The sequence below is a fragment of the Capra hircus genome, chromosome 3 (assembly GCF_001704415.2).
Source record: "Capra hircus breed San Clemente chromosome 3, ASM170441v1, whole genome shotgun sequence".
NCBI lineage: Eukaryota > Metazoa > Chordata > Mammalia > Artiodactyla > Bovidae > Capra > Capra hircus.
This window is the reverse complement of record NC_030810.1, coordinates 50,730,425-50,754,977: the sequence shown is the minus strand read 5'-3', so window position 1 is coordinate 50,754,977 and position 24,553 is coordinate 50,730,425. Positions and strand designations below refer to the sequence as shown.

At 38.7% G+C, this 24,553-nt stretch overlaps 1 protein-coding gene across 1 annotated transcript in view; it reads left to right on the top strand.

Annotated features, from left to right (window-relative positions):
* ERICH3 (glutamate rich 3) overlaps positions 1 to 24,553 on the top strand; it is a 126,157-nt gene that overhangs the window by 79,492 nt on the left and 22,112 nt on the right. Inside the window, exons 10-12 of the mRNA XM_013962743.2 lie at positions 6,596 to 6,897; positions 13,004 to 13,240; positions 23,468 to 23,911. Coding sequence (XP_013818197.2) covers positions 6,596 to 6,897; positions 13,004 to 13,240; positions 23,468 to 23,911 — 983 coding nt within the window. The remainder of the gene's footprint in view (positions 1 to 6,595; positions 6,898 to 13,003; positions 13,241 to 23,467; positions 23,912 to 24,553) is intronic.

Below are 24,553 nucleotides of genomic sequence, written 5' to 3'. Positions count from 1 at the left end.
AGCACTCACTGGGAATTGCTGTATAAATCCAAGCTATAAAATGTTTGGTCCTAAACACTTTCCATGGAGGTTTAATAATCAGTACCAAAATCTGATTGACGACATCTACTCTCCTATTCAATTCTTATGAGCATTTGTACAGTTCTTTATATGATTTCACTTGGTTTCCTCTAGCTTCTTTCTCTGAAATGTTCAAGCTGGAAAAGATTGAAGGCAAAAGGAGAAGGGCATGGCAGAGGATAAAATGGTTAGAAAACATCATCGGCTCAATGGACATGAATCTGAGCAAACTCTGGGAGATAGTGAAGAATAGAGGAGCCTGGCATGCTGCAGTCCATCAGGTCTCAAAGAGTCAGAAACAACTTAGTGACTGAACAACGTCAACAAATAAAATGGTTTTGATATTTAAAGTCTATTCAGTCAGTCAGTTCAGTCACTCAGTCGTGTTTGACTCTGTGATCCCATGGACTGCAGCAGGTTAGGCTTCCCTGTTCATCACCAACTCCCGGAGCCTAGTCAGATTCATGTCCATCGTGTCAGTGATGCCATTCAACCATCTCATCCTCTGTTGTCCCCTTCTCCTCCCACCTTCAACCTTTCCCAGCATCAGGGTCTTTTCAAATAAGTCAGTTCTTCGCATCAGGTGGCCAAAGTATTGGAGTTTCAGCTTCAGCATCAGTCCTTCCAATGAATATTCAGGGATGATTCCTTTAGGATGGACTGGTTGAATCTACTAGCTGTCCAAGAAACTCTCAAGAGTCTTCTCCAACACCACAGTTCAAAAGGATCAATTCTTTGGCACTCAGCTTTCATTAACTCTCACATCCATACATGACTACTGGACAAACCATGGCTTTGACTAGGTGGACCTTTGTTAGTGAAGAAATGTCTCTGCTTTTTAATATGTCCAGGTTGGTCATAGCTTTTCTTCCAAAGAGCAAGCGTCTTTTAATTTCATGGCTGCAGTCACCATCTGCAGATTTTGGAGACCAAAAAAAATAAAGTCTTTCATTGTTTCCATGTTTATGCATCTATTTACCTTGAAGTGATGGGACCAGATTCCATGATCTTAGTTTTCTGAATGTTGAGTTTTAAGCCAACTTTTTTACTTTCCTCTTTCACTTTCATCAACAGGTTCTTTAATTCTTTGCTTTCTGCCATAAGGGTGGTGTCATCTGCATATCTGAGGTTATTGATATTTCTTCCTGCAATCTTGACTGCAGCTTGTGCTTCATTCAGCCCAGCATTTCTTATGATGTACTCCGCATATAAGTTAAATAAGCAGGGTGACAATATACAACCTTGATGTACTCCTTTCCCAATTTGGAAAAGTATATTGTTCCATGTCCAGTTCCAACTGTTGCTTCTTGACCTGCATACAGATTTCTCAGGAGGTAGGTCAGGTGGTCTGATATTCCCATCTCTTTCAGAATTTTCCAGTTTGTTGTGATCTACACAGTCGAAGGCTTTGGCATAGTCAATAAAGCAGAAGTAGATGTTTTTCTGGAACTCTCTTGCTTTTTCGATGATGTTGGCAATTTGATCTCTGGTTCCTCTGCCTTTTCTAAATCCAACTTGAACATCTGGAACATTCACGGTTCACACACTGTTGAAGCCTGTCTTGGAGAATTTTGAGCATTACTTTGCTAGCATGTGAGATGAGTGCAATTGTGCGGTAGTTTGAGCATTCTTTGGCATTGTCTTTGGGAGTGGAATGAAAACAGACCTTTTCCAGCCCTGTGGCCACTGCTAAGTTTTCCAAATTTGCTGGCATATTGAGTGCAGCACTTTCACAGCATCATCATTCAGGATTTCAAACAGCTCAAGAGGAATTCTGTCACCTCCACTAACTTTGTTCATAGTGATGCTTCCTAAGGTCCACTGGACTTCAGACTCCAGGATGTCTGGCTCTAGGTGAGTGATCACACCATCGTGGTTATCTGGGTTGAAGATCTTTTATGCATAGTTCTTGTCACTGCAGATGGTGACTGCAGCCATGAAATTAAAAGATGCTTACTCCTTGGAAGAAAAGTTATGACCAACCTAGATAGCACATTCAAAAGCAGAGACATTACTTTGCTGACTAAGGTCCGTCTAGTCAAGGCTATGGTTTTTCCAGTAGTCATGTATGGATGTGAGAGTTGGACTGTGAAGAAGCCTGAGCACCGAAGAATTGATGCTTTTGAACTGTGGTGTTGGAGAAGACTCTTGAGAGTCCCTTGGACTGCAAGGAGATCCAACAAGTCCATTCTGAAGGAGATCAACCCTGGGATTTCTTTGGAAGGAATGATGCTAAAGTTGAAACTCCAGTACTTTGGCCACCTCATGAGAAGAGTTGACTCATTGGAAAAGACTCTGATGCTGGGAGGGACTGGGGGCAGGAGGAGAAGGGGACGACAGAGGATGAGATGGCTGGATGGCATCACTGACTCGATGGATGCGAGTCTTAGTGAACTCTGGGAGTTGGTGATGGACAGGGAGGCCTGGTGTGCTGCAATTCATGGGGCCACAAAGAGTCAGACACGACTGAGCAACTGAACTGAACTGAACTGAACTGAACTGTGTATTCTTGCTGCCTCTTTATATCTTCTGCTTCTGTTAGGTCCATAAGATTTCTGTTCTTTATTGTGCTCATATTTACATGAAATGTTACCTTGAGATCTCTAATTTTCTTGAAGAGATCTCTAGGCTTTCCCATTCTGTTGTTTTCCTCTATTTCTTTGTATTGATTGCTGAGAAAGGCTTTCTTATCTCTCCTTGGTATTCTTTGGAACTCTGCATTCAAATAGGTATATCTTACCTTTGCTCCTTTGCATTTTGCATCTTCTTTTCTCAGCCATTTGTAAGGCCTTGTCAGACAACCATTTTGCCTTTTTGCATTTCTTTTTCTTGGGGATGGTTTTGATCACTGCCTCTTGTACAATGTCACAAACCTCTGTCCATAGTTCTTCAGGCATTCTGTCTCTCAGATCTAATCCCTTGAATCTATTTGTCACTTCCACCTTATAATTGTAAGGGAGTTGATTTCGGTCATACCTGAATGGTCTAGTGGTTTTCCCTACTTTCTTCAATTTAAGTCTGTATTTGGCAATAAGGAGTTCATGATCTGAGCCACAGTTAGCTCCCAGTCTTATTTTTGCTTACTTTATAGAGCTTCTCCATCTTTGGCTGCAAAGAAGATAATCATTCTGATTTCAGTATTGAGCATCTGGTGATGCCCATGTGTAGAGTCTTCTCTTGTGTTGTTGGAAGAGGTTGTTTGCTATGACCAGTGTTTTCTTTTGGCAAAACTCTGTTAGCCTTTGACCTGCTTTGTTTTGTACTCCAAGGCTGAATTTGCCTGTTACCTCAGGTAACTCTTGATCCTCAACTAAAATGCACAGTTCTCATAGGACATTGGTTTTCAATGTTTTGTTAGCTTCATAATCATTTCTCTGAATAAAACCTGTGAATGTCCCAAGAAGAACATGTGGTGTCATTAGATGCGTCCCTACTGTAGCTCAGGTGAAAGGCGATTCAGTGCAGATTGGTTTAAATGGGGCAGGGATGGACCAGTGAGGGCTACAGCCTTGCTTGTTTGGTTCTGCTCTACTTGAGATGACTTTGTTTATTCCAGAAGCACCAACACTGCAGAACTCCAGTAAAAGTTAAAACTATCCCTCAGGAGATTGATATCACCGATAATCTGTAACTTTTGTCACACCCATAATAATACCTTTCTTTAGTTATTTTGAGAGATGTGCTTTCCTTCTCCCAGTTTGTTAAAAATGAAGTTCATTTTAATTCATTTAAAAAATACCGGTTCCTTGAACTTTTATTATGAGAAGAAGGGCAACTACAACAATAGGGTGTTCTATTTTTAATAAGTGATTTGGAATACCTGTTTTGAGGTCCTTAGAAAACAAGAAAAGTTCAGCAGTGTTCATTACCAAAGTGTGGAGGTTCCACACTGGTACCCATCCCTCAATCATGGGACTTCTTTGAAGAGGCATGGTAGTTATTTTCAGTTGCTAAAGTGAAACACAGGAAGAAAAATTGCCTAACCAAGTAGAATGCATACTGCTTTGAGCTTCAGTAATCAGAATCAACACCTCAAATTATACTCAGAAGTCAAATAGGTAGTCAGTGACGAGGAGAGCACAGATGTTACTCACTTTGTTTGTCTAATTCCCTTAAGCAGATGGGCCATAAAACGTCTGCACAGGCAGTAGGGAGGCATCAAAGCCTCTACACAGTCACAACATAAACTAAAAGTAACAGCATATCAGAGGCTCCAAATCAATGGATTTGGTGTTGCCATTGATAAGGGAAGAACAGCTTGAACAGAAGGCAATGGTAGTAATCATAGTCTTTGAAGATTCATGACACCTTTTTTCCAAGGAAAGCAATGTGCTGAGTATATCATCATTATAGTTGAGAAATACTTTATCATGCTAATATGGGTAAGGTAAGTGTGTTCTTATTATCCCATTTTTCACAGCCCCTGATAGTTACTTTGAGTGCCTATCCATTTAGCCTTATTTTATGGGGAGATAGTGAAAGGATAAGTGATTAACTAAGCCCTCATATTTGCTACTGCTAGTCTAGGGATGGCTGAAATTTAGTACGATCTTCATTTGAAGAGATTGCCATTAGTTTTGATTCACACTGAGATGATTTTCAGATTTTTACGTATTGTTTTGATTCTTCCTGGGCTGACAAGTCTTGAGTACATTCTAATCCCACTCTAATTGGCTCAGTTCACCAAGAGTTGTGTGACATGGAGAGAAAGAACCGGGTAAAGTTCTAGAGGAGGAGTAGGGAGACCAGTAACTACCAGGCACCTGTTTTGGGTTACAGATTGTCTCTAGGCCTTGGTAAAAACTTCTCCACGTTGTGTTAGTCTCTGGTGAGAGTGTGAGTACTTGCCCTGGTGGTAAGCCCAGACGTGTGACATTTGTCTGTGTAAGCAGTCATCTGAGAAGACTGTAGCTGTAATTTATTAATATGGGTTTACTTCAGTGTGAGGTGATGGACTCTAATAGTCATGAGCTGAAATCCGGTTTCATCACTGACCTGCTGGGTGAACCTGGGCAAGTCACGGAACCCTTAAAGCCTCAGTTTCTTCATTTGTTAAGTGATGATGATAATTCTTAATTGGTCTGTAGGGGAATGTATCCTATAAGATCATGTATACAAAGTACTTAGCAAAGAGATTGGTACAGAAGGAGCACTTGATACTTTTATTGTTATCATAGTCATATTTATTAATGTATATTATCATAATTACAATTCCTATTTTGATATTATCTCGAGAAACAGGAAAAAAACTATAGAAGAATTTATTGATCTTAACTTTTTTATAACTGATTTTTAAAAAATATTTTTTAATGTCTTAATACATTCATATCATCTGCTGGCTCACTAGATTTGAATTTGAATGACCATATGACCTCTAGAGATCATTGCCATTTTCAAAACACAAAAACTTATTCGAACAAAAATCAACAAAAGATTGTGGTACAGGTTTCAAAGTTGTTATGTGTTAGTTGCTCAATTGTGTCTCTTTGTAATCCTATGGACTATAGCCAACCAGGCTCCTCTGTCCATGGAATTCTCTAGGCAAGAATACTGGAGTGGGTTACCATTTCCTTCTCCAGAGGATCTTCCTGACCCAGGGATCAGAACCCAGGTCTCCTGGTTTGCAGGCAGATTCTTTATTGTCTGAGCCACCAGGGAAGCCCACAGACTTCAAAAGACCATTCTAAAAGTAATGATGACAGTTCTATTACAATAAGCATTCAGGCTCCTGAAGTATTTGTTTGCTGCTGCTGCTGCTAAGTCACTTCAGTCGTGTCCGACTCTGTGCGACCCTATAGACGGCCTCCTACCAGGCTCCTCTGTCCCTGGGATTCTCCAGGCAAGAACACTGGAGTGGGTTGCCATTTCCTTCTCCAATGCATGAAAGTGAAGAGTGAAAGTGAAGTCGCTCAGTCATGTCCAACTCTTAGCGACCTCATGGACTGCAGCCTACCAGGCTCCTCCGTCCATGGGATTTTCCAGGCAAGAGTACTTTAAAGGGTGCAAAAATATTTGACTGTGTTTCTTAAAAAAAAAATCAATTATTTAGATTCAACCTTATATATGTCTTTTTTTGATTGTGATGTTGGAATAATAAATTATCAAAGACTGAATGACGTCTTCTGATAACTTTTATCTCAGCTTCCTCTTACTGATAAACCTGAATGTACATTTATCACATAATTCTAATTTAAAGACTTAAATATCTATCTATCTATCTCTCTACCTGACTCTGTGATAGAGCCAAAAATATACTTTAAGGCACAAAGCTTAGTTTGAGACTATAATTCATAGTTATTAAGTTACTTCCTTTTCTTGTTTATTATTGTAGGTAAAACTAAGAATATTTTTGTATTAACTTACAAGATTGTGACATTAATAAGGAAAAAGTAGTTAATATGTGATTAACTATGAACACTATGATAGATATGTTTCTTGTAACATTTCTTACTGGGGTATGAGAAGTAGTCTAAAGATTTTTGCGGTTCTGCTGTGCATAAAGATTAATCACACTTTATGTTAATGTTTTTCCTAGGTGCATTATTGCAATGGGCCTTGACAAAAAATCAACTTCTCCAAAACCCAGGAAAGAAAAGAACACTGAGAAAAAAGAGGGACAGAAGAAAGGTGAGGGGAAACTGAGGAAGGATAGAGAGTACCTGATACCAAGAAGGAGAGATATGGAGGGGAGCAAAGCCTCAGCTTCAGTCATTGCTTCAGCTCAAGAACTACATGCAGGGCTCAGTGAAGTGAGAACTGCTGTGGAAGAAATGGAATGTAAAGAAAAACCAGGGCAAGATGTCTGGGAAGATGACCAAGAAAACATATTTAAATACGGTAATGCATGGCACTGTTTTCTTTTGTTGTTGCTGTTGTTTTGTTAAAGTCTTTAGAATGTAATTATGAAAATTTGCAAAAATATCCATTGAATGTTGTTACTCAGTTTTGATCCTCATGCAACTTTGTTGCAAGGAGGACTCTCCCTGATCACCTTCCTCCACTGTTTTGCGAGGAGTACTATGTGAGTTGGGCTTCCCTTGTTGAGTTGGGCTTCCCTTGTTGAGCTGGGCTCCGTTGGTGAAGAATCTGCCTGCGATGTGGGAGACCTGTGTTCTATCCCTGGGTTGGGAAGATCCCCTGGAGAAGGGAAAGGCTACCCACTCCAGTATTCTGGCCTGAAGAATTCCATGGACTGTACAGTCCATGGTGTCGCAAAGAGTTGGACACGACTCAGCGACTTTTCACTTTCACTCGTGTGAGTTGTCTTAGAGGAGGGCTGCCTAACTCCAGGAGGTTGGAGGTGCATGTAGGGGAGGCAGGGAAGTGTTTGTGTCCTGTGTGGGCAGAGGCTCTGTTCACTTCTGCAGGGAGAGACCAGAATTTTGCTTATTTTTTTCAGTATCTGATATATTTGAACTGTGGTGTTGGGGAAGACTCTTGAGAGTCCCTTGGACTGCAAGGAGATCCAACCAGTCCATTCTAAAGGAAATCAGTCCTGAATATTCATTGGAAGGACTCATGCTGAAGCTGAAACTCTAATACTTTGGCCACCTGATGGGAAGAACTGACTCATTTGAAAAGACCATAATGCTGGGAAAGATTGAAGGCAGGAGGAGAAGGGGACAACAGAGGATGAGATGGTTGGATGGCATCACTGACTCAATGGACATGTGTTTGAGTAAATTCAGGGAGCTGGCGATGGACAGGGAGGTCTGGTGTGCTGCAGTCCATGGGGTCACAAAGAGTCGGACATGACTGAACAACTGAACTGAACTGAACTGATGTATTTACTTTGATGAAATTGATACTTTGGCATCAGGAAGGCACAGCCTGTGTGATTATACAATGAAAAATATTCCATAACCAAAAACATTTGAAAATACAGGCCTGGGGTCCTGGAGCCTGTCTGCATTTCTTTTTTTTTTTTTTTCCTTCCCTTCCCTTCCCTCTCTTCCCCTTCCCTTCCCTCCTCTCCTCCTTCCTCTGCATCTTCTTCCTTCTAATCCTCCTCTTCTGCCTCCTTCTTCTTTATTTCCCCTCTAAACATACACATATATATCTCTCCTTACCATATATATATATATATACACATCCTCATCTTTTGATGTTGTTGTTATTGTTCAGTCACTAAGTCATGTCCAACTCTTTGCAACCCCATTAACTGTAGCATGCTAAGCTTTCCTCTCCTTCACTATCTCCCAGAATTTTCTCAAACTCGTGCCCATTCAGTCAGTGATGCCATCCAACCATCTCATTTTCAGTCACTCTTGTCTCCTCTTGTGCTCCATTGTTCCCAGCATCAGGATCTTTTCCATCAGGTGGCCAAAGTATTGGCGCTTCAAATTCAGCATCACTCCTTCCAATAAATATTCATGGTTGATTTACTTTAGGATTGCCAGGTTTGATCTCCTTGCTGTCAAAAGTCTTCTCCAGCGTCACGGTTCAAAAGCATCAATTCTAAGACATTTCAGCCTTCTTTATGGTCTAACTCTCATATTTGTACATGACTATGAGAAAAACCACAGCTTTGACTACATGGACCTTTGCTGCAAAGTAATGTCTCTGCTGTTTAATACACTGTCTAGTTTTGTCATAGCTTTCCCTTGATGTAGTAGATATTATTACTCTCTCCATTTTAAGAAAATAAGGCTCAGACATACAGAGAGAAAGTAGCAGAGCTAGGATTCATACTGTAGGAAAGGAAAAATGACTTTCCCTCTACCCATCTTAGGTTCATTAGCTGCGTCCACGTAAATAAAACCAATAGGAGATCAAAAAGGGAAAACAGAAGTTTGTTAGCAGGTGCACTGTGCATAATGGGAGCACTCAAAGCTGAGTAACTCAAAGTGGTGGTTAGAACTTGGGCTTATATGGCATCTAATAGAAGAATAATATATTTTTTCAAGAAGTGACAAGGCAAAGGAAAAGAACTTTGAGCAAATATTATGTGGAAACTAACGTTATATAAGGGCTAGGTTCAGTGAAATTTATGTTGATTTCTCTGGTGCCATCTCTGAGCTGTTAAGGATCAGAGTTGCCTCCTATGATTAATTTCTGTCCTTCCTGGGAGAGAGGAAAGGGGAGACACTTTCAAAAATTTATGTCCTGGGATTCCCTGGTGGTCCAGTTGTTAAGAAGCTACTTTCCAATGTAGGGTACATGGTTTGATCCCTGGTCCAGGAAGATCCTAGATGCTATCAGGGGCAGCTAAGCCCCTGCATCACAACTACTGAAGCCATGCACTCTAGAGCCCTTGCTCTACAATATGAGATGCTACCGCAATGAGAAGTCTGTGCACCACAACTAGAGAGTAGCCCCTGCTCTCAGCAACCAGAGAAAGCCCTCGCACAGCAAGGAAGACCCAGCACAGTTAAAAAACAAATTAATTAAGAGAAAAATTTATGTCTTGCTTTTAGGGAAATAGGATGAGGGCTAAGAGCTCTTCTATTTACAACTTCTCAGTTGCCTTCAGCTCAAAATAATCCTTATGCCCAAGTGGCATAGTGTGTGGTGGGATACTCTGCTACCTTTAATACCCAGTAAGTTGACTCCAGTGAATATTCAGGGTTGATTTCCTTTAAGATTGACTGGTTTGATCTCCTTGCAGTCCAAGGGACTCAAGAGTCTTCTCCAGCACCACAGTTCGAAAGCATCAGTTCTTTAGAGCTCAGCCTTCTCTATTGTTCAACTCACATCAGTACATGACTACTGGAAAAACGATAGCTTTGACTATATGGACCTTTGTTGGCAAGGTGATGTCTCTGCTTTTTTAATACACTGTCTAGGTTTGTCATAGCTTTTCTTCCAAGGAGCAAGTGTCTTTTACTTTCATCGTGCAGTCACTGTCTGCACTGATTTTGGAGCCCCCCAAAATAAAGTCTGTCACTGTTTCCATTTTTTCCCCATCTATTTCAGAACATATAGGTATGTTTATTTGGGCCATGTTCAATTTCTGTACTTTTTTTCTTAAACCAAAATGGTGCTATGAGTAGCATACTTTATGCCTGTAATACAGCTTTTCTCAAGATCTTTATAATGGATTTTAAATGCCCATTTCCATTTAAAAGAAAGAAGAAAAAGCTGATAAAGTCTTCTGCTCTCTGTAAAACAGTCACTGATAGTCAGGGCAGCAAGAAGCCTGTGTGGAGGTCAGCCAGGCAGAGTTGCGGCTGGATTGATGTTGACCTTGCACTGACTTGCTTCCTCATTAGTGGGGATGGTAAACAACAACCTAATTACATTCTCGGGGAGAATAAAGATTAAAGGGAGAAACAGAAGAAATTATGAAAAGGGATCCAGAAAGCAGGCCACTAGTTCATTTATACTGAAAACATGGGTAGACAGATGAAGGAGTTGTTTTGAGCTCTGATACTAATGCAGAGCTCCTGGTTAATAGAAGACTAGTATTTAACTGTGATGATAGAACAAAGCTGGGGCAGCCTTGAATTTCCTATTTGAGAGAAAGCACTGAAGCTCCTGCCAAAAATGATGCAGGGATTTTTCCTCTGCTTCAATAATATAACTACAATTGTGTCCTAATTGTGGACACTGTACTTCTCTCATTTTAATCAGGTGCCATCAGTAGAGTGTATTGCTGTCAATATAGCACATATCGTGTGTGATTTCTCCTGTTCTACTACCAACTCCCTCCACTCCCCAGTCAGTCACAATTACTACTAATCTCTAATATTTATTTGGGCTTCCCTGAGGGCTCAGAGGTAAAGAACCCACCTGTCAGTGCAGGAGACCAGGGTTTGATCCCTGGGTGGGCAAGATCCCCTGGAGAAGGAGATTACAACTCCAACATTTTTGCCTGGGAAATCCCATGGACAGAGGAGCCTGGCAGGCTCCAGCCCATGGGGTCACAAAAGAATCAGACAGAACTTAGCAACTTAAACAACAAAACAATATTTGTTAGGTACCTACTTTCTTTGGCACTATACTAAGCACATTTTAAGCATTGTTGCTTTTAATATTCCCCAGTTTTGTGAGGCAGGTACCACTCATACCATAAATGAAGAAACTGAAACTTAAAGATGTTCAGCAAATTGACTGAGGTCACACAGCTGTGTTTGGTGCCTGGACACATGACAGTGTGACTCCAAAACCCTCCTAGTTCACCACTCTGTAATAGTTGATGAAATTGAAGCAATTTATCCATGTACTATCTGCCCCTGCTTATCCTATGACCAGCAGCAAATACCTGTTTCTGATGTGTTTCTGTGTGTGTGTGTGTGTTCTGCGGCTAACTTCAGCTACTCCCTAGGAAGTCTTCCACAATCTCCGAATGACTTTCCTCTCTTAAATTTGACTGTATTCCACTTGTTTGACATTATTTCACATTATTAATCAAGAGTCTTATATAAAAATCTACAGCAATCAAGCCCAATAGTATTAAAACTAGACTTACTGAGGGTTATGTATAAAAACTATTCAAATGTAAGTACAGTATTTCTTGTGTATCTATGTCTTATTTCCTCTACACAAATTGGCGATCCATTGATAGGCAGGGGCTGTGTTACTGTAATGTCTTTTATCTTGCAATTTTATCCTCTTCCACATGGGAAGTTCTCAATAAAGAGGACCTTACTGGACCAAGTGAGGAGTATCCTCTTACTTGGCCTGAAATATTTGAATCAAGGTATTTGTTTTTATTAGTACTTTCTGTTTGTATTATGCAATATAAACCAAATTTTTCATCTTCTTGCTTATTTTATAATTTTGTCCTACTGATAATTTGCATTTCTCTTTTTATATATTAATTCTCTTTCATGAAAATATTCTCATGATTTCTCTTTGTTTGCTTTTTTGTTACAGTTTTTGATTTCACTTTTCTTCTAACATGACCCTCATACCTTCTCTGCATTAAAAGAGCTTTCTACATATGCACAGAGCATGCATTTCTGAATTAAGTTTCTCTCATTGTGGCAGAGTGGACCACTCTCAAGTAATTACCCAAGAGGCCCCCACCACTGGAGAAGAAACCAGACTATCTAATAACTAAAACACTGAAAACGGAAAATGTTTATTTTCCCTGTAATCTTTATTTTAAAGATAATTGTTTATTTGCTTAATTGGTTCTGCATGAAATCTTTTTGCTCTTTATCCTTGGCATGCTGTCACTTCAAGATTTTTAGTTTTTGGTGGAAGAAAAAGGGGAATAATTAAATATGAAAGGTGAAAAATTATAACCACAGGGGACAGATGGCGTTTATCTGATGTGACAGATTCCTTTTCCTGCTGCAGATGTGTTACACTTCTGTAGGGAATGAAGCAATTCATGATTGTGACAAACATACTCTATTTTATAAGAATTTTTATCCTTGGAATGTAATTATTTTATTGATTGTAGGAATGAATAATGCATATGATTTCAGTTCTAGCCCAGGTATAAAATCCTTCATAATGCCTTTTTGATGTCCATTTGGTGCTCTCAAAGAATTTACTATTCACAGTGTTACTTCTCAGGGCCTTTGGGCTTGATTAATTGAATTTTTCTACTTCGCTATTCATTAACTTGATATCCAAATATTTTGAACGTTCTTCCTATAAAATATGACCTCACTGGGTCTCCAAATTAACTTTCATTATTATAATCCTGTTCTCTTCATTTTTAATTTATTTCTAATTTATTGTTTTCTATCGAGTTCTTCTCTTGTCCATTTTGGTTATTGTAGATGACGATGTCCATTTGTAAATGAGCTTTTATTAGGTTTCAGGCTTGTCATTTGGGGCTTCATTTCTTTAGTGCTCTTGTATATGTAACTGATTGCTATCTTTGATCATTTGCTATTAGTTTTCCATGTTCACTAATTGTGTGAAAAGAAGTGAAGAAAGGCCCAGAGAGCAGAGGATAATGGAGTCAAAGTCCTCATTAAAGTGAAATGGGCTCAGTATTAGGGATTCTATTTTCATTCTCATAGTGGAGATTTTCTTTTCTCAGAATATGAAGAAGATTTTGAAGCAGACGAGGAGAAACAAGATGGGAAAGCTAATGAAGAAGGACAGGCTGATGATCAAATGAATGAAATGTCAAAGTCACCCTCAGATGATGAAAAAGATCATTTAGACCCTGAAAGGGAAAGTGAAACCTCTTTGTGGAAGGCACCAGATGCTGATGACAATGTGAAAGATGAGGGTGATGGATGCTCGGAGAGTGAATTGGAAGATGATAAACAAGGCAAGTTGTTTAGCTTATCATGTGACATAGGCTGTTTAGCAAGTGTACTCGCTACTTTCCCTTATATTTAATGAGATAATCCTCTTTTAAGACTATTTAGAACGTGGTACCCTTACCAGAAGATGCTGGTCAACCCATCTTCCATAGATACCCATTATGGAATCCTTTCTCTTTAATTTGCTGGGATTTTTCAGCAAGGTGTCAGGTAAAACTTGTAGTGACATATCTCCTGTTTACTCAGGAAGTTACCTCATTAAAAATTTTTTTTTCAATGTTCTCTTATGTGCACACACATATAGACCATTTCTTTTGGCTTTGGAAAATGAAAAGTGGTTCCTGTTCAATTAAAGGAAAGTTGAAAATTTCTCCCTTATTTGTGCTCATTATTTTTTTTTTTAATTTACTTTGAACACAAGATGCTGGTATATCAGTTTATGGAAAGATTGATAAAATTTCCCCTTTACAATATTCAAGCCTAAAATGACTCTGAATTTCATAGGAAAAATACATAATATTTCAGGTAGATAAAAAAACCCTCATCATCTGTAGCATGTCGTGAATTTTTAAGATTTTTTAAAACATGTTAAGTTACTAAGATAATATCCAAAGAAGGAATCCATTTCTGGCTTTGTCCCTTGAAAATGCTTGGCCAAGGTTATGTAAGTCTTAGTAAATAAATGATATTTCTTCCCTGGTACATTCTGGGCATTTTATCAGTGATAATAATAGCCTCGTATATTTAAGTGTATGTATGTCTATGGAGTTTGCTTTAAACTAGAGAAATGAGGTCACATTATGATGAGGTTTTGAATTGCTGCCCATTTTCTCCATTTTTCACCTCTCAAATTTTTTCCTGTATAAAAATATCAAAAGTTTGAATTCAAGGAATATATTTGAATTATACAAAATAAGAGTAAATTAAGTAATGCAGTAATCACAAGAGCAAATAATTTGTCACTTTGTCCTCTTCAAGAAAGAATTTAAGAAAACCTATCCTAAAATGTCATGCAGACACACACAGGGCAATAAAATAAAGAACAGAAATTATTTAGAGTAAGAGAGAAGATAATTTTGCTAGGAGCTGCATAAGGGATCATGACTACCCTCGAGTTAAAATAATCCTGAACTTTCTGATAGTAAAAGCAGAGTGAAGCAATGTGAAAAACAGTGTGAAAAACTAGAATGACTTTAACTTTCAATACATTTGAAAAGATTTGCTGCCATTTAAACTACACTTGGAAGAGCTACTGTATATTAATAGTCAGGCATTGAAAATTTTTAGTAAAGTCTTAAATTAAGCCTTTTAAATTTCTCAATACTTAACATTTTATATTTCTAGGCATGCCTAATATATGTTTCTTTTCCCATCAAATGTTGAATTTAATTCATATTCCTATATGATATAGAAAAACTTAAAAGAATTCTATGGAAAAGTGATGTCACCTGAATCCTGTTTTAAAGAAACTACTTGAATCTGGAAAAAGATTGAAAATATGTTTGTATATAAATATAATCTAGTCAAAACAAGGAGGAACTCAATTTTTTATCTCTTCAATGATGGTGGGGAATTGTCATCTATTGATTTTATAGAGTCAGTACATTATTTCAATATATGGTCATCTGAGGATTATTTTTGTGCTGTGTAATCAACTTCCTTCCTGGGGTCAAATGAATTTCTTCCAAGATAGAATTTTTTTTTATGTTCAAGCAGACAAAAATATATGCAATACTTGAATTTTACTTGGAGGGAAAGCTTTAATCATTTAGGCCTGTAATTATTGAATAGCTGACAATGATGGGTAAGCTTTAACACTGAATACTGCTTGCATTTAAATAACTGGAATTCCATGTTTAGGAAAGTATCCTATAGGTATTGTTTATAAGACTCTATTTTGTGCTGAGTTCGTATTAACTATTTTACATGAACTATCTGATTTACCTCAAACAACTTTTAAAAAAGCAGGTACTTTTTGCCTCCATTTTACAAGTAAAGAAACTTGGAAATAATGAGATTAAGTAACTCACACAGCTGGAAAGTGGTGGAGCCAAGACGCAAAATTCAGAGCCTGGATTTTGGAGAAAAACAATGTAACATTTCTCCAAATCAGTCAACATCTACTTTTCTAAAATTAATGCAAATCCCTCTAATAAAAGGATTTTATTCCCTTAAGAATGTGTATTTTAAAGAGGCATTTATCTTGAGCTCTTCATCTTATTCTATTTTTTAGTTTCTGTTTTGGGGTTTTGTTTTGCTTTTAAACAGAAGAAAATAAAATTGAAAAAATTTAATTTTACCTAAATTTACCTTTGTCTTCCATTGATCCACTCCCTGGCCTGTTGCTCATTTCCAGTTCATTGCCCTCCTCTTCCATGAGACCCTCCTACTTCCACAGCCTTCACTGAGCTCTTTATTTTATCAAACTTTATCATGCCATAATTCATTTTCCACTTACAGTTTCATGTGTGTTAAATTTTGCCTTTCAAATTAATCACCCAAATTAATAACACACAGATTAATTATACTACAAAAGCTAGGACTGTGTTGTTTTTGTTATTTCTCACAGAGGCAATTTCCTAAAGGATATTTTGTGAATATTAAGAATTACTTGATTAACACCAACAGTCCCCACACACTTTTCTCAGTGCCATGCTATCTAGTTACATTTACACTACGTGATTATTATTAGAATTTTATTCAAAACATTGTATAGAGCTGGCTGCATAAGGTAGGTATAGAATACATAATATTTTAAATAGTTATGTAGTGAAAACTATCAGAACATATAGAATCTAGTCCACAATGTTGGGACATTTAAAAGCCCCAAATTAAACTGGTTAACTATTTTTCTTTCATGACATTTTTGAACAATCCTTTTTAAGAGCTCCTTTGCGTTCTTGATATTTACATTTAAACTTTGCCATTATTCTGAAGTAAAAATCTCATTGCTTATTACCGTTTCTTTCTTCCACCTACAGGCTCTTTTATTTTCCATCCCATTATTTTGATAACCTGACCCTGTGTTATTCAAAAACATGCTTTTTAGCATGCAGAGTATCAGAATTAGAGATTTCATCCGGCAAACAAGAAATGTGTATTAAAAATGATAATGACATAATAGATTCCTTGGTTCGCTCTATTGAAAAGCCAGACAGCATTTCATCTTCAAAAGTCTAAGAGGCATATTGTGACCACCGCATCCTAGACACTGGTACATCCTTTTTGTTGACATGATTAAGAATCTTGCTGTTAGTGTTTGGATGTGTTTCATTTGAACCTGCCTGCACCTGTTCCCAGAGGGCAAACAATTGCCCAGGCTGTCACTCCTGTGACAAGTCGGCCCCATTTAAACTGCCAGCGAACAATTGTATCGGCCTGCCTTGATGAATACCCTGTGCTGAGCAGCTCACAAGTGATGGAGTGCCAGGGACTGAGCACCCACTAAGAGAAGACCCTACTTTGGGAATGATGTGTGAGACTTCCCTTCATTTAAAAAGAATGACAGCTTCCTTTTCTCTGCGTTTGTGTTGACAACCCCGGGAGCTAATTCACCACTTGAAAATATATTGTCATAGATAAATGTTATAAGGTTGAGGGGGAAAGTGTCATGTTGCTGAGAACAGACTTTTGTGGGCAGTTTGGATGATAGTACTTATGAGTAAGAGGTAAAGACTAAGTAGCTCCTCATGAGAAAGAGAACAGGGGGGAAGCGGAGAGAGAGAGGTGGCATCTGTTCCTATAACACAAAGAAAGGAACAAGAATTAAAGCAATTTTTTTTCTACTAAGAAAGATAATATTGCACTTGTGCTATTTTTCACTCTATTGAAGCAGTCGGCCTTAAATACTTTAAAAATCTCAGTGTCACAGAAATATTCTCTTTACTTGACATACTTCAACATCTCACTCTTCCTTTCTGGGTCTGACTATGGGCTTGAAGAGATGCCTATGAGGGAATGATGCTCCTTCTCTGTTGAAATTGTATATGCCCTGAAACCACACTCTATGGACTTCAGTAATTCTTAGATCACAGAGGGTTAGGGGAAGATTGTACGCAGCTTTTGGTCAGAAATCTGCATTTTTTTGCATGGTTAGTCACGTTTTAATTTTTCTTAGCTGTAAGAATTCCTCATTTTTATCTTCACTTTTGGATCACTGAAGTAGGAAGTCATGACTTTCAGATGAATACTTAAATGTAGCATCATCTTTTAGTTCACATAAGTTACTTATCTATGAGGTGCTTCTCTATAGTTTTGAATCTGCCTTGTACATGGCAGTGATATTATTGAGACACTCAATAAAATCTTGTGAAATGCATGGCTGGTGGACTACATTAATGGATAAATTGAAAAAGACTTAAGCAGCACGATGTGATACATGACTTGATTATATTCTCAGTGTTTTAAGTATTCATGTTAATGTTTAGAAAACCCAATTAAAGTTAAATATGGAGGAAATTTTAAGCTTGCTTCTTCTCCTCCTGCTACATCTGAATTTACTTTAGATATTTATTCTTACAATGTAATGTATATATTTATCTTACTGATGAATTGATAATGAACTCATTTCATTATCAAGGGAGGACATATGTTCTCCCTTTCACCAAATACAAACACGTCATTGAAAATGTGAAAGTGTTAGTTGCTCACTTGTGTCCAACTCTTTGCAACCCCATGGACTGTAGCCAACCAGGCTCCTCTGTCCATGGAATTCTTTAGGTGAGAATACTGGAGTGGGTAGCCATTTCCTTCTCCAGGGGATCTTCCAGAACTAGGGATTGAACTCGGGTGGAAACATCTCATTACAAAAGCAGTATTTTACAAAAAATGTTCCTTTATAGTTAATGGACAGTGGATATTATTTAACTTCTGTAGTTTTTACCTTCTAACACAAGAAAAAGAGGATAAGTATTCCTTGGAATTAAATGAATTGCTTGTAAAGTGCTTACCTCATTGCTTGGTGTAGAGTAGGTGCATAATCATGATCAGGCTTTGTCTTGTTTTCCTCATTAATGGTGACTATGACTACTATTCATAATATAATGTACAGGGGGAAATCACAAGAAAGAAATTTATTAGAATGTACTTGTCATGCCTTAGGAAGCATCACTACAAACAAAGCTAGTGGAGGTGATGGAATTCCAGTTGAGCTCTTTCAAATCCTGAAAGATGATGCTGTGAAAGTGCTGCACTCAAAATGCCAGCAAATTTGGAAAACTCAGCAGTGGCCACAGGTCTGGAAAAGGTCAGTTTTCATTCCAATCCCAAAGAAAGGCAATGCCAAAGAATGCTCAAACTACCGCACAGTTGCGCTCATTTCACACTCTAGTAAAGTAATGCTCAAAATCCTCCAAGCCAGGCTTCAGCAATACGTGAACCGTGAACTTCCAGTTGTTCAAGCTGGTTTTAGAAAAGGCAGAGGAACCAGAGATCAAATTGCCAACATCCGCTGGATCATGGAAAAAGCAAGAGAGTTCCAGAAAAAACATCTATTCTGCCTTATTGACTATGCCAAAGCCTTTGACTGTGTGGATCACAATCAACTGTGGAAAATTCTGAAAGAGATGGGAAACCCAGACCATCTGACCTGCCTCTTGAGAAACCTGTATGCAGGTCAGGAAGCAACAGTTAGAACTGGACATGGAACAACACACTGGTTCCAAATAGGAAAAGGAGTATGTCAAGGCCGTATATTGTCACCCTGCTTATTTAACTTATATGCAGAGTACATCATGAGAAATGTGGGGCTGGAGGAAGTACAATCTGGAATCAAGATTTCCAGGAGAAATACCAATAACCTCAGATATGCAGATGACACCATCCTTATGGCAGAAAGTGAAGAACTAAAGAACCTCTTGATGAAAGTGAAAGAGGAGAGTGAAAAAGTTGGCTTAAAGCTCAACATTCAGAAAACGAAGATCATGGCATCCGTTCCCATCACTTCATGACAAATAGATGGGGAAACAGTGGAAACAGTGTCTGCCTTTATTTTGGGGGGCTCCAAAATCACTGCAGATGGTGATTGCAGCCATGAAATCAAAAGACGCTTACTCCTTGGAAGGAAAGTTATGACCAACCTAGGCAGCATATTGAAAGGTAGAGACATTACTTTGCCAACAAAGGTCGGTCTAGTCAAGGCTTTTGTTTTTCCAGTGATCATGTATGGATGTGATAGTTGGACTATAAAGAAATCTGAGCCCTGAAAAATTGATGCTCTTGAACTGTGGCATTGGAGAAGACTCTTGAGAGTCCCTTGGACTGCAAGGAGATCCAACCAGTTCATCCTAAAGGAGATCAGTCCTGGGTGTTCATTGGAAGGACTGATGTTGAAGTTGAAACTCCAATACTTTGGCCACCTGGTGCAAAGAGCTGACTCACTTGAAAACACCCTGATGCTGGGAAAGATTGAGGGCAGGAGGAGAAGGGGATGAGAGAGGATGAGATGGCATAGCATCACCAACTCAATGGACACGGGTTTGGGTAAACTTTCGGAGTTGGTGATGGACAGGGAGGCCTGGTGTGCTATGGTTTATGGGGTTGCAGAGTTGGACATGACTGTACAACTGAACTATCATGTATGATATTAGGGAAGAAGACTGAAAATCATAAAGAAATTATTATTTGATTTGGTGAGATTAATTTTATCATGTAATTTCTGTAATTATTTATTGAGAACAATAGGTAGAATTTACAGCCAAGAAAATAGAGGCTTAAAGAAGTAGCAAAACCAAAGTTGTAGGTAATGAGTAGCTTAGTCATGATTGGAGCACCTAGGGTTGTCTTACAGAAAAGCATAGTGTTTTCTCTCAATCTCGTGTGTGAAATAGTGATGTAAAAGAAGAAATTATTATCACTGAGTAGTTATGATGACATGAAGAGAAAAGATAGTGAAGGGATTTGGGGTCTGATTGAATGTGGAGAGAGAAAAGTTTGGGATCCTTCTTAGGAGGTAGAACTGTGGCACCATACATGATGGTTTTAGCAGAGGACTTAGGGAATGGGTGCTAGTCAGGTCCCTACCATGGAGACCAAGGGTAAATTCTTAGCATCAGTACCTAAAGGAGCATTGAAGAGACAAATGGAATTTTGCTAGGAAGCAGTGCGTGCTCAGTTGCTCAGTTGTGTCTGACTCTTTGCAACCCCATGGACTGTGTAGCCCACCAGGCTCCTCTGTCCATGGAATTTTCCAGGCAAGAATCCTGGAGTGGGTTGCCATTTCCTACTCCAGGTAGGAGACAGAGCTCTCTCCTACCATGCCTCTAAGACAGATTTTTTTCCCCCCTGATGAAAAAAATTACAATTTACATGTCTGCTCTCAAACTTCCTTTATATAAGAATTTTTACATAAAAACTTTATTTCTAAGAGAATAAATAAAATTAGTGTTGAAAATCCCATTCTGTGGCCCTAAAGCATCTTGAGCTTTTTTGGAGGCAAAGCCTTGCCCCAGCATCTGTATGAAGATGAAAATAAGAAATGAGAGTGAAACAAGATTATGCAAGGAGGTTGGAGAGAAATTTGAAAACTGAAATGAGTTTATAAGGGAGGTCAGATAGCCTTGCCATTCATTCTGCTGATCTTTCTTCTCGTAAGGATTGACTCAAAAATGAACCATAGCTCTTTTCAGCCTTTGAAATAAATAATCAATTAATAGAAGCTGCTAAAGAAAGAGGAGCCCTCATTTTTTAAATTATATGAACAACACTGAGAGCCAAAGGATATGAAAACTCACTCCAGTGTTCATGCCTGGAGAATCCCAGGAACAGGAGAGCCTGGTGGGCTGCCGTCTATGGGGTCGCACAGAGTTGGACGCGACTGAAGTGACTTAGCAGCAGCAGAGCCAAAAGTGAGCATCTTCATGTCAACATTCAGATGGTAGATATGGATATTTTTGGATGTATGCTGCTGTTGCTGCTGCTAAGTCGCTTTAGTCTTGTCTGACTCTGTGCGACCACATAGATGGCAGCCCACCAGGCTCCCCCATCCCTGGGAATCTCCAGGCAAGAATACTGGAGTGGGTTGCCATTTCCTTCTTCAATGCATGAAAGTGAAAAGTGAAAGTGAAGTTGCTCAGTCATGTCCGACTCTGTGAGACCCCATAGACAGCAGCCCACTAGGCTCCTCCATCCATGGGATTTTCCAGGCAAGAGTACTGGAGTGGGGTGCCATTGCCTTCTCCTTGGATGTATAACAAGTATCAATATACATTGTGTCCTAGCTAATTGTGCAGTTAATGAAAACCACTGATCAAACCACTAGCAAACAGGAGTTGTTTTCTTTTCTTAAAAAACAACAAATGTGAGACACACGGAAGAGAGGGGGAGATCATAGTCCCTGAAGTTTCTCAACTAGTACAACAAATAAGATAGAGAACGTCTGTCCTTGATCGGTACATTCCCTACCGAGAAACAGCGCATCTAGATCTTATACAACAGAGATAAAAAATGAGCTGCTGAAGTATGTGACTCCTTTGAGAAACAGTGGTCATCTGGTGCCTGTCAAGGTAGTTGAGTGATAAGAACAAATGAAATTGTACTTAAGGGGTTCTGTTGCTTAAAGGCTTTTTGGAGTTTGTTTTTTACTGCTGTGTAGCATCTCTGAAATCTTTGTGGAGACTCTGATATGTCTCAGTGACTATACTTAAATTGCTAAACCTTGTCATGGGGAGCCGTTGAGGCTGGAGGGAAGAGGATAAGAGTAAAGACAGGTATTTCTTCCCTTAAACTCTGCCTCAGCTGCTACAGCCATCTGGGTAGCTGCCAAGCAGAAAAGAAATAAACAGAAAAAAAGAGTCCAGAGCACACAGAGAAGAGAAAAACAAGAAAGCTAAGCAGCTTGTAAGTGTGGGTTCTTTCATTTGGAAAAAAAAAATGTATTCTATAAAAATCAATTATAACATGGATCTATTTGGTTAAAAAAAAAATCAAAGGCAAGTTTGTATTTTTCTGGCCCATGGCAGTGTATGCCGTGACATTGAGGCAGCACATCTTCCTTGTAGAGTCAGTGTGTGTGTGACTGTCTTGGAGATACTTTAAAGTGTTTGCTGGTAACAAATGCTAAACCATTTTTGGCTGTGGTAAGTTTCTAGACTGGATATCTGTCGCTTCACATCAGTGTAATTCATAAATCTCCTAGAATCTTTTACTGATTCTGTATGCCCACTTCCAGCTCTGCGTCCTCTGTCTTCTTCAGAGGACAGCCCTGGGCTACTGGGTTGGTGTCATCCTCAGGCACAAAGAGCTTGGAAGTGTCAAGGAGTCTATGTCCCCCCAGGGTGGCTGGTAGCCATGTGGAGCAGAGTGTGTGAGCCCAGAGTCCTCCAGGGAGGAAAAATTCTAATATAATTTAGACTTCAGAGTTTCCCCTGAGTGTGAGCTGAGGCTGAGACATTGCTTGAAATAGCTCCCTTGATTGACTTCTTCCCTTCCCTTCCCTGCTTCCCCCACACTGGAAGAACTTCTCCTGGAGCATATTCTTATTTCATCACTTGCCTGTGCATCCTCATCTCAGCATCTGCTTCTGGGGAACCCGAAAAAAGACATTTCCTTCTACACACACACATGTACACGTGCACACACACACACACACACAAGCATTATTTCTAAATATTTATTAAGTATCTAGTCATTATGCAAATACAAAGATAACTGATGCTGGGAAAGATTGAGGGCAGGAGGAGAAGGGGGCGACAGAGGATGAAATGGTTGGATGGCATCACTGACTCAGTGGACATGAATCTGAGAAAACTCCAGGAAATGGTGAAGGATAGGGAACAACAATGATGGATATTTTTACCATACTCAGCTACCAGACTATACTAGTATGCAATAGATAAAATTGGTGTTGCAATAGATAAAAATATAAACTTTATGTACAGAGAATACTGTGGCTACCCAAGATGATAATGAAATAAGTGCTCCTGCTGAACAAGTAAAAGATTATTCCATTTCTTCTATAACAAAACAGATAGTTTTTTCCCAATGATATGGCTTTCAAAAAATAAATACTATTTGTTTTCAAATGTGACTTTCTACTAAAAATTTTTATAGACTCACAGATTACATAGATTTTTCTTTATCATGATAAGTATGTGGAATATATGGGAAAAGGGAATAAAATCTACTAAACTATATTTAAAATGTCAATATGATTAATTATGAACAGAATTCCCACAATAATTATTAAATTTTCCCTTATGAAAATACAGTGATATCATCATTTTTACTTTTCATAGATGGAAAAACTGCTTCGTCAACCTCATCCAGAAGTCACCCATATTCTAGTTCTAGTGAAGATGAATCCGCACTGGGGGACCAGGAGACCCATGCTGGAAACAGTCCAAGCGAAAGTGTCACAAGCCCATCTTCTCAAGAGTTGAGTGAAAATGATAAGCCAGGAAAAACCGACCTTCCAACTGAAGATTCTCCAGAAATTGAAGAACAAGAAATAATAAAAACAGATGTGGAGACCAAGCCTCTGCTGATAGAGGAAAATTTGGAGAATGTTCTTGAACAAGAAGCAGAGAAAGGAACTGGAGTGACTGCAGAGAGCTTATTTGAGAAGTCCAGGGAACATGTTTCCAAGGAAGAAAAAGAAAAGAGTAAGAGTAAGCTTTGGGAAGAAAGCACTGCTAAGGTGAAGGACAAAAAGGCAGGTCCCCATAGGGTGGATGAAGGTGGTAAGTATGGCCTTTGAGTTGACCTGCCATTGTCCCTGTGCATGGAACCTGATCTTGATCACTGCATTCTGCCAAAGCTTGGGAAATACTGTTGTGATAATGCCAGAAGGATTCAATTTTTTCCTATTTCTCTCTATGTCACATAACCATACATGTATTTTCAGCTTGCTGTTTTCCTTCTACTGCATTTTAAAAATTACTTGATAATTCTTATATAGCTTGTCTCCTATTTTCTGTAATTCCTTCCTATGGCAGTTCTATCTCAAAAATCAAATAAAATACAATACATGTCTGAAGGCAAGGGTATGCGTGGCTTCTTAGATGTTATTTAATATTAGCAACACCATTTGTTCTTTTCTAAATATGCAGTCATCTGTATTTATAGCTAACACTGATAGATGCTTTCTATGTAATAGTGCTAAGCACTTACATATAGAAACTCGCCTAATCCTCACAATGGTCCAATATACCCATGAGTTAGGTTCTCTTGTCATTGTCTCTTTTTTTAACAGATGACAAAATTGTGGTTTGGAGAGGTTAAGTAAGATGTCAAGGATCATATAGATAATAAGAAATATTCCTAGAACGTGAATTTAGGGAGAGTGGCTCCAGTTTCTGAACATCTCCTATTGCATCTGTGCA